Source organism: Phoxinus phoxinus, assembly GCF_949152265.1.
Source record: "Phoxinus phoxinus genome assembly, chromosome: 4".
NCBI lineage: Eukaryota > Metazoa > Chordata > Actinopteri > Cypriniformes > Leuciscidae > Phoxinus > Phoxinus phoxinus.
In genome coordinates this window covers 32,446,419-32,457,761 of record NC_136879.1, presented here as the reverse complement: position 1 = coordinate 32,457,761, position 11,343 = coordinate 32,446,419, and the positions used below count along the sequence as shown (strand labels likewise).

At 37.9% G+C, this 11,343-nt stretch overlaps 1 protein-coding gene across 1 annotated transcript; it reads right to left on the bottom strand.

The window, feature by feature from the left end:
* Positions 1 to 841: 841 nt before the first annotated feature.
* On the bottom strand, positions 842 to 9,889 carry adamts15b (ADAM metallopeptidase with thrombospondin type 1 motif, 15b). Its single transcript, XM_079609828.1, has 8 exons — positions 8,726 to 9,889; positions 7,308 to 7,440; positions 6,223 to 6,390; positions 5,841 to 6,124; positions 4,697 to 4,874; positions 4,445 to 4,620; positions 3,255 to 3,430; positions 842 to 2,978 (listed from the first exon to the last, which is right to left on the bottom strand). Exons 1-8 carry the CDS (start codon positions 9,650 to 9,652, stop codon positions 2,210 to 2,212), a joined length of 2,811 nt encoding a protein of 936 aa, XP_079465954.1. The 5' UTR covers positions 9,653 to 9,889; the 3' UTR covers positions 842 to 2,209.
* Positions 9,890 to 11,343: the final 1,454 nt, after the last annotated feature.

The following is an 11,343-nucleotide window of genomic DNA, read 5'->3' as shown; positions in this document are numbered from 1 at the left end:
GTGACGGGCGTTTTCCACATTTACTTCACATGTATTTAAAGGGACTACTGATATAGTAAGGCCTACAAAGGTGTGCATTTATTTGCTTGTTTTAATTTGTAAAAGCTATGTTTGATTTATAACATAAATCATATTTAAATTATGATATGTATTATGTTGTTTAATTATTATTTTTTTAATGTAAAAGTGTGATTTAATTTAACCTTGGCTCGAGAACGTAGTGCTTTTGACTTTTTAATAGTGTAATTTTAATGGCAAGTTAGTGCTTGCTGCAACTAATGTTATAATTATGGAAGGGGAGAATTTCATTTGTTGTGAAATCACTGAGTTGGAAATCGTTGAGTTGAAAATAGCTGACCACCACTGGTTTTAATTGACAGGGGATGTGCAGGGCTGACAAAGAGAAATAGTCCCATTTAATGTGACTGCTTATGAATGCAGATATTTTATGGTTTCTACACTTCTAGGTTTCACCTGAAAAAGCATCCATCCATTCTGATCTATCTATCTATCTATCTATCTATCTATCTATCTATCTATCTATCTATCTATCTGTCTATCGGTCTATCTGTCTATCAGATGGTTGAGCTCTTTCACACAATTGTAGAGGATTATCAGGCGTGAGAGGTAGTGAGTTTTCAGTCGTCTCAGCAGAATTCCAGTGTCACTGAATACTATGGGATTGTCCATGATGCTTCATCCGGCCTTTGGTAAAGTGATTACCTACAGTGTGGCATGCATGACCAAATTACTTTTCAGCACAGTTTGAGGCTTTTCGTTAACATATTCATGCTCCATACACACTTCCCCATACACAATAGTGTGAAGAGATACCTTTAAACATTTCATGTAATTTCTGTATTTATTTGTGCACAGTCGATGGATGTATACATAGTATACAATGAATTTCAATAAAATAAAAAAAAACATGAGTGCCTTTTGCTGTATTAACAAATGATGAAAAAATAAAAAAATGAAATAAGGGAGCACCTTTTAAATGAATGAGATGCTCTCAGCAACAACATCTGGTTTACAGGGATTGTTTGCACAAATTACAAAACATCTTCATAAGTCCAGCAGAGAATACATCTAATTAATTTACAATATAACACTTGATTTTCCATCCAGGAGACACTGTGACTTTACTAAAATCATAGTGGCCATAGCAGCTGCATGTGTAGTATGAATACAGGCAAAATAAGACTTATATTTTTGTTTAATATTTCTTCTCTCCAACCCCCCTTAAAATTGTATTGTATAAGAGGTTCAGTCATTTGGCATCACATTTTAAAAAGGCAATGGCAAAGGATCAGAAAGTATCCTACTTTACCTGTATCCACCACTAATCAAAACTGAAAACTGGATTTAGTTAGATTTTATAGATTTAGGGCAGCCATTGTACAATATTTGCATCAGTGTCTTTTAGCAGAGTTCAGTTTTACAAGACCCAAAGACTTTCTTATGGTATGCTTACAGTATATAGATGGCTGAACTGATAAAGTTTATTGCCATAAAAGTATATTAACGGATTTATTTATAGTATGTTAACTGTTTTATCCCTTTGTGTACAGTACCATTATATTAAACTTTAACATTATTTATTTTATTACTGTAAATATGTTTTCAGAATCTGTCCTCTTCAGCCCAAAATGACAGGGTGAGATACTGATTATGTTTAATAAACCCAAACTAAAAGCCTACTTTTGGCGCCATTGTTTTGTCTTCTCTATACTCATATGTAACCCTAAATTCTGCTTGTCGGACCTTCAATGATTAGGAACACTCTAATCTACTGACTAGCTCATCTTAATATATGAATACAAATGATCAATAGTGCATGGACCAAGATGCCCTATTTTTGCATACAATATGCTTCACATTTAGATCAAATTATTCACATGTATATAAAGTCTGAATACAAACTCAAACACTGTTGCCACAAATCTGATATCTTCACTTTATCTACAAACCACATGCAGAGGAGATGCTGTAAAAGTCTGTTTTTGTGACAGTGTTAATGCCTTTTACAACTTTACGTGGTCCGTTTTATTTGGTTGCTTTAAAACGCCCTGTCCTTTTCGAGGTAGGTGATATCTAACTGTACCTTAAAATGTAACATGACGATATTCCCATTACAAAAAGTGAGGCACCACAGAACGCACAAGTTTTAGCTCCATAAAATGGGTCCCAGAACACACATAATGTTTCTCTAGCAGGGCCGAACGTTGCAAAAGTCCAGTTCCTGTGGCTTTCTTTTGCTTGAGCAATGGTCTCTGGGTAAAAGCAGCCCAGTCTGAGAGATGCATCGCAGTGGGCGTCTCTTATAGCCTTTCCCGCAGGTTTTAGAGCATGAGGACCATTCGCCGATGCTCCACGTTGGGCAAGGGTCACCACACATCCTCATAGTACTGGGCCTTTGGGTGCCGTCACAGTGTGTGGCTGTTTCCCCATCCGAGTCCAAACACTGTATCAATCTACTTTGGACCCCGTTCCCACAGGTAACTGAGCACTTATTCCAATCCGCCGTTACCCACTTATAAGACGGCGTCTGATAGGCCGGCTTCTTCAGTTCCACTTTATTGTCTTCCAGCACGCTGTTATGCGTAGGATTCCTCTCGTCCTTCTTTAAGATCTTGCCCTGTTTATTTCCCACAGTCAGGTAGTAGGAGTAGCGCACGCGAGGCGGTGTCATTTTACCCACCGACAACAGTTCAACTGTGAGAGACTCTTTGAGAGGTCTAGTGACCTGCAGCGTCTCCACCGATGTGCCGGTTCCACTGTAGCGCAGCAAACTTCCCTTTACGATAATGTCTTTTTCTACCGCCGAAACCACGAAGTTTCCGTTCAGGAGGTATTTGCCTTGGACATTCTTTACTGCTAAATAGTTGTCATCGTTAATCAAACCGCGGTAACCGCGCTGCCTTACGTCCACGTTTGCGGCTCCGACCGGTAGAGTCACCACAAAGTTATATCCATTCCTGTAAAAGCAGATCACATGATTGGACAATATTAAGAATGAAAGATTTGGCTTCTTTTTGATGCATGAATTTGAATTGGTTACGCAGCTCAGGATTTTGAATTAGAAGTTAAATTGGAAGTTGTACTGGAATGACAGGTGAAGTAAGAAGTTGAAATGGAATTTAAAAAAAAAGTTGTTCCACCAGACTTGATCATTTCTATGGTAAAATATTACAATAAAATAAATAATAATATTAAATTAAAACCATATACTCACTCAAAGATAAAGCACTTACATGGGTTTTGTGAACATTCCAGAGACTTTCTTGCAGTTTTGGTTGTCACCCCCACACACACCACACTTGTCAAACTTCATGTTGGAGCTCAGTTTGCCATCACAGCCAGCCTTGATGCACTTTCCTTGAACACAGACCGCTGAGGTATCAGGGGAACAAGTGGTTCCGTCCACCACCTGTCACACAGATAACATTCACCGTCACTACACCATCGGCCTCTTTTTAAGTATGGTAACTTAAGGGTGTTGAGTTATACAAGAGTAGTTCCCAGTAACACCTATGACCTTGGTGTTGTTAGTGGCATGTTCTGCCAAATGAGGAACATGAACACTTCTAGCTCTCCTTGTCCATGTTTCATCAAGTCAAACTTTTGTTTTGTTTTTGTCATTGTACAAAAATAATCTTATTTTCGTCCTCCACTGGTTGTTTTAAAGCATTTAAATAGAAAAAGAAAGAAAAATGAGACTAAAATATATTTATTATATGGCAAAGCTGAATTTTCAGCATCATGTCTTCAGTGTCACATGATGCTTCAGAAATCATTCCAATATGATGATTTGCTTCTCAAGAAACCTTTCTTAAACTTTTCAATGGCCTAAAGATATAGAAAGAAATTATTTAGGTAAGAAAGTATTAGAAATGTAAGTATAAGTAAAAGTATTATATAATAAGTAACTTATATAAAATACATAAGTGTGTGTGGTATGTTGACCAAGTAAGTAGTGCAAAATAATCTGATTATAATATGATTTTTAAAATGTACACGAGTAGCAGGATTTTGGTCCAATGGGACGTCATGTGGGCGTGGCTAGCTCAGAAATAGAAACCAAGCGACTAATAGACTGTAGCATCACTCGTCGCTTTATAGTGTTGCAGCTGGTTAGGACATGGTTGTAGTTGTGTAACTATTGTAAGCTGAGACACTAGCAGTATAGGTTACTGATACTGTGGCTGATTCTCTCTTCCCATCTACAGCATGAGTGATTGTGACAAGCCCTGCGCTGTGTCACTCCACACAGCCATATCTGAGAGATAAGCTCCCACCATTACTTTTAAAAAGTATCTTGTTCACTTTGAAAGGGGGATGTTATTCCTTCCATGCGATAAAAACCGGCTCAGAACTCCTCCTGCATATAAACCACTAATGTCAAACAACTTTGAAATATTGAAGCGGGTATCAATTTATTTACCTTCTGCGCGAGGACATAGAAGTATCCGGTGCCATTGGCTCGGCAGATGAGCTTGCATCTGTCCTTAACAGAGACTCCAGAGTATTTCGGGACCCAGACCACAGACGGACTCAGTCTGTTAGTGTTCAGACTGAAGCCATTGAACGTCTCACACTGCTCCTCACGAAAGCTCTTTCCTGTCCCAATAATCATCGTCAGACACGGATATTGACTCGCTCGTTGGTTAACATGAGGGTGAAAGATTTCGTTTACCTGAATCTTTGCAAGGCTCTACGTTGCAGGAGCGATACTTCACTCTCAGTCCTTGGCAGTACTTGCCCCCGTTTTCAGGGACGGGGTTGTTACAGTCCCTTTTGGCGAGCTGCACCCCTCCCCCACACACACGGGAACATGGACCATACAGACCCCATCGACCCCAACGGCCATCTACCTGCGGAAAGAGTCCACACGACTCAGAAATGATTACACACCTGATGAAAAGACTGGCGGACATCCTCAAAATATATGAAACTAGCCTATAGACTAACATCCAATTGTCAGCAGAATTATCATGAACATTGTGCAACACACATACAACTTTTTTTTTCATTTAAAAAATAATCTAAATATCCCTAAAACAAGTAACATTTATTTGAGAATCAACACTGGATACGTTTTCAAATATTATATCTTGAATAAAAGAGTTTTTGCTATTGTGCATAGGCAGAATTTGTCTTTTGTTTTTAACAAATTATTTTTTATAATTTATGAAAACAAGTATCAATGCCTTACATAGTTTTTGGTCAATTTTACTTATATTTTTTGTATACATTTTTTTTTACTGCAAAATTTGACAAAAATACAGCCTTCATCAATATAATAATATAATAATGTATTGTATACACTGTGTGTACACTATTCTGTGTATATACACTGTTCATAAGTCAGTAAAACGTTTTCTGAAAGAAACAACTTTTATTCAGCAAGGACACGTTAAAGTTATTAAAAGTGACAGTAAAGACATTAACAATATTACAAAATATTTATATTTCAAATTAAATATCTGTTCATCAAAGAATACTGAAAACTGGTTTCCACAAACATTAAGCAGCTGTTTTCAACATTGATAATAATAAGAAATGGTTGTAAATCAGCTTGTAGAATGATTTCTGAAGGATCATGTGACACTGAAGACTGGAGTGATGATGCTGAAAATTCAGCTTTGCCATCACAGGAATAAACTACATTTTTAAATATATTATGATAGAAAACCTATTTTAAATTGTAATAATATTTCACAATATTGCAGTTTTTGATCAAAATAAATGCAGTTGTGGGGAGCAGCTATACTTATTTTAATATCCAGGGATGACTGACAAATCAAGAGGATTTGTCTGCAGTCAGAGATATCACTCACCTTGTCTTTGGTCGTGTTTTGCTTCTCAGTGCAAATCCCCCGGTAGCACAGCTTGTTGCTTCCACAGGTCGTCCCGTCAGCCCAGGGAAAGTGGCGAGTCTGGCACACCAGCTGTCCTTTAGCTTTCCCAGTGCACCACAGTTTGGAGCAGGCCTGCATATACGGACAAGGCTTAGATCCCGAGCCGAAGGCCAGCTCGCACTGGCGGCTGATCGAGTAGCTGACACCCGGAGGGTCGTCTGGAAGAGCCAGGAGCTTTTGGGGCTGATCCAGCAGACAGTCACCTAGAGAGCAAAGAGTACATTTGTGCTGAGCATATTGTTCGATGGGCCTGAGATACACGTGTCAGTGTGGATCGCAACAGAGTGGTCAACAAACTCACCATGGCCAGCGTCCAGGAAGTCTGTGATGATGGCAGCGCTGCACACAGACCATGGCTTGTTGTGGTCAATCTGGATCAGTGTGGGAGACATCATGTGGTTGTCCTTCAACTTTCCGAATGCCTCCTCACAAGCCTTCACATTGTCGTGTGGCATACTGAAGACATGGCCTGGACAAGAGCCAGAGAAAGGGTCAAGCCATGTCAGTTTTCATTTTCATAAAGGAACTTAAGATTAATATTTATATATTTTTTGCCACAGTTTTAGTTTGTCAGTTTGACAAAAATATTCTTTAAATTTTGTCAACATTTCATCATGTCACATTCATTAATTTTAGTTTTTTTTTGTATACATTTTATTCAACAAAAATAACATTTGATTTGATTTATGTCAATCAATCAATCAATCAATCAATCAATCAATCAATCAATCAATCAATCAATCAATCAATCAATGTCAGTCTGTCTGTCTGTCTGTCTGTCTGTCTGTCTGTCTGTCTGTCAATCTATCTATCTATCTATCTATCTATCTATCTATCTATCTATCTATCTATCTATCTATCTATCTATCTATCTATCTATCTATCTATCTATCTATCTATCTATCTATCTATCTATGACTAACACATTCAAATATGTTCAAAGAGTTTAAAAGGTCTGTACACACAATATAAGAATGGCACTCATGGACCAGCCACAGTTAATGTGGTTCTTTCAGCATCTGCCAATGTTTTCTCATCTGTCTTTTATTAAACCTTTGTTTCCCCAGGGATCAAGAGATGTGGAAAACTCTTCAATGCTGTTGTCATTGTTCTACTAAATTAGTAATTGAGTATGACAGTATGATTTTTTTTCTTCTTGAAACAGCTGGCACAACATTCAAGTTTAAAGATCAAGGAATCTGAGATAGAATTTCAGGAGTGAGAAGCCTCATCAAAATCCCATCACCCTAAAGGATCCGACATAATTACACCACAGTCTCAGTCTCAGGGTGGGCACTGGGCTGAGAACTCGGACAGGGACCTTCAGTTCACCTTCTTTGTTTTTTTTGCACACAAAAGTCTATTGAAACCAAACATAGATCTCACCTAGTTCATGTGCAGTGGTGAAGGCAGAGGGGAGACCATCATCTTCAATAACTGAGCAGCTCCTCTTAGGATCACACATGGTGCCTACATCAGCCATTCCCAGAGTGTCACACGTAGTGGCCCCACAAAGGTCCTGTGAAATCAGTCATTGTATTGTGACATAACGAGCATCAAGTGTTTCAGGAGCAGTATGAAGATGACAGCTATGGTAGAAACATCTACACCATGTAAATCACTTAATTAATCTCTGAAGTCATTTAAATCTTCCTCATTGCTTAGGTCCGAAACAAAGCGTATGTGTGTGAACCGTCTAATTCCAATGAGTCAAATCAGAATACAAGCTTTTTGGCCATTGACATAATGAGAAGCACAGGGCCAGCAAGGGTGGTCAAGAATGCCAGTAAACAGCTGTAGTTATGACCTTGTTAAGAGGACAGATGGAACCATGTGAGAACATCATAATGCAGCCACCTGGAGTCTTCAGGGAGACCATTTGGGAACGTTGAATATAGTGTCTGGATTTTTTTTTTTTTTTTAACTTTCTCATGCTGTCAAACATGAGGAGCGGTGCAGTTTGAAGGAAGATATAATATTATGTGAAGCTATGAATGCTTTTTTTTTTATACATAAAAATAATAGCATTTTTACTTCATATTTCGCAGAAAGGAAGTTTGTATTGCTTTATTTACAAGTAATATAAAGGTATGGAGTTAATCTTGCTGAAATAACAGGTGCAGCGCAGGTATCTTGGCATAGCTTAGAGACAGCTGACTTAGATCAATCCTCTGCTTGAGTCAGTATTATATTTAGTGTTTTTATAACTCCTGACGTGTGCTTTCAGCTTTTCTGATGATGTAATGCTGCTTTTAAGTTTGTATTGGAATCAAATGGTAGAAAATTACATTTTCTTTTAGGAGCACTCCCTAGCTTTGACATGTTTCCAGAAATGTTTTACTATTTTCTATCCAGATGGCATGTCATGTTCGTTCAGAAAGGGATTCTACTGTGGCAAAACCACTGAAGGATGTAATGCGTAACAAACTCAGCCATACCAGGTGACTATAAGGAACAAATATAAAGAAGATATGGGTCACTGACTAATCAGAATATCAGAGGTGATGAAAAGGAGAAATATTTTAACAATAGCTTAAAGCGTGTGTGCTTAGTAGAAATGTAATATTTGTGTTCATGGTGGTTTGATACATTTTTGAAGTAGGCAACTAAAAAAAAAGTCATAAAATACTTTCCTGGCACCTTGACCAAATGTGTGTGTATGTATATATATATTTTTTTATTTTTATAAACAACACCAAAACATGTTCATCATCAAAGGGATGTATTGAAAACATTTAGTATGAATGACATTTTTTGTGGTATTTTAAATGACTTAATATAGCATTGGCCCGTGTATATCTTACCTGCTTTGTAAACAAAATAGCCGTGTCCCAATACTCTGGGTGTTTGTCGTTGTTCTTATTCAGCTTCTTCTGCCAGGTGCAGAAATTGCGCAGGGTTAGTGCCGCGTTACTGGATACTTTGGGTCCCTTTTCTGCCTCATTAATCACCATAAGCTTTACAACCACTATACTGATGGCGTTCAAGATACTGGGGTGTTTGTACAGCTTTGCAGTGACAGACATGAGAGTCAAAATGTAATGCTTCAGGTCGTCTCCGTGGAATTTGGCCATAGACTCATCAGCAACGACCAGGACCTCCACGTATCTCGGTATAGAGGCGAATCTTTTCGATCTGCTCAAAGTTTCTGTGAAGTTCCTCGTATGTCCCTTCACGTGCTTGTACTTTTCTAAGGACTCCACAGCGCCCGGGTTTAAGCCAGATGTAACTCCGCACCGAGATGTTGAGTTCCGAGCGTGAAGATGTCTTCTCCTGCGGATGATGTGCGTTTTCTCAGCATCATCTGAGATCAGTCCTGGTGCTGTTTTGGTCGACCTTCGCTCTATGAGGTACTCCATCCCGTTATAAGAAAACGCACCTCGGACACCTTCACAGAGACTGACAGCGGCGTATGAACTCATGTCTGCATTAATATCACCGGAGTAAAAGCATCTTCTAAGAGCAGGTCCTAAAAACGCACTTGAAGATGAGGTGTCATATTGAAATGTGCCGTCAGGAGCCAGAAAACTTGAGTCAGGTAGAAGATTGAGATAAAATTCCTGATTGAAAGCGTTTATTCTGTAAACAACAAGTTCTCTGTTCAGTTGGTCAGGACTTGGGAAATGTTCACGGTCAAGTCGAACAGGTTCACAAAAATCAGTTTCCATACAGAGGTATGTTTTCGTTAAAAAAAGCAAGTGACACAACAAAACAACGGGGAAAACCGACATCGTTGTTGTTGGTGATTATATATCCCTCAAAGTGTAAATCACACCGTGATGCTCTCGATCATGGTTCTGTACATCCGTCATAAGAATTAAGCATTGCCACAATCGCCATCCATCGCCATGGTGTTTCTCTCTGTGAAACCGGCTCTCTTATTCTTTTGCGTCATATCATATGTAAACATTGCAGACTGTAATATAAGTTTTTGGGAGGTTCAGATGAGAGCTCATGGTTCATGTTGAACGCAGACACCTCTGGCTCTCTAAATATGCGCATCAAGCCAGGCGCGCTTCAGAGGTTACCTCCCACTCTATTATTTAGAAATGCATGTCATTTCATTTGTAGAGGTGTGAAAATAGACTACTTGGCAAATGACTTTAAGGGAACTGTGTAAACGGGCTTATTTTTTTTATTTTATAAATTATTCTTAATTACTCATAATTTTTAACTTTTTATTTAAAAAAATAGAAACAAATATTAAAATAAATGCAATTAATGCAGATATGTTTTAATAATTTCAAATATTTTCTAGGCTATTATTAATGAGAGGAGGTGTAATGAAAGCATTCAAACAAATAATACTAATCATTTAGATTATTTTAGGCTATTTTATGAGTTATTGGCAGCCATGAGAGTAAGTTGAATAATTATTGAAGTCAATGAACAACGATTCGAACAAGACTTCAATGGAACCGAATCACTGAAAGAACTGTGAACTAGGGGTAAACACTACGTGCGTTTAGAAAGAAGTGTCTGTTTAATATCCGTTTAATTTTAATAGCCTACGTGTATTCAAGTGTTTTTTTTACAGTGATATTTTGGAAAGAAGTATTTTTATGGTGCATTTAGAACGACCTGAGATACTGTGGTTATAGTTCAAATTATATAGCCTAACAAGAAGAAGCTTCATTCACGAATATTATTTTCACGAACAACATATTAATCATGAAGTTGAATAGATAAAGTTGTTAGCCTAGGCTACTATTTTTATTGCCATTTGACAGTAAAAAATAATACAAATGAAAGTCATTAACAATTTTATTCATACACAATATTGTTACAATACACCTCTAAACAAATGCAAGGATAATACTTACCCATGTATCCTGTAGCAAAGTCCTTCAAATTTCCACCATCAACCCCTCCTCTCATCAGCTGAACTCCACACATGTGGTCATGACAGGGCTTTGAAAGCTCTTTGGAAGCAGCACAAACAGTAGATGACTGTCCATTATGACACCTACCGTGAACTCTTGCATGAACTGCCAAATTAACCACATGTAGAACATTGCAGCTTCTTTGCCCTTGCCCATAGTGGAACAAGTCACATTTGATATAGCGATATGGACTAGCCTGTCTAGTTATTGCAAAAAAACTCCATCGGTTTGCTGATTTTAGCATGTATCAGAACCTTTTCTGGCGTTTGTGACCTTCAGTGCTGACCTAAATGCCATACAGATTCTGTATAAACATGCTTTGGGCTTATATAGAGAATTGAGTTCTCATGCTATAACCATTTTATTTGATTTAATGTCGATTGGTAGCCTATGCATAAAAACTTTAACATGAAAAAATACTCATAAAAAATAGTTTACTGTAACCTTGGTGGAGTTCAATGCCAATAAATGCAGTTGGAATGCAAATGTTAATGGAACACAATTGTATGCAAAATATAAATCTTAATAGGTGGCTACAT

Coding starts and splice junctions, on each gene's coding strand:
- adamts15b (XM_079609828.1), bottom strand. CDS start 9,652: ATGTCGGTTTTCCCCGTTGTTTTGTTGTGTCACTTGCTTTTTTTAACG. Junction 4,621..4,696: donor AGAGCCTTGCAAAGATTCAG/GTAAACGAAATC, acceptor TTATTGGGACAG/GAAAGAGCTTTCGTGAGGAG. Junction 3,431..4,444: donor TCTATGTCCTCGCGCAGAAG/GTAAATAAATTG, acceptor TCTGTGTGACAG/GTGGTGGACGGAACCACTTG.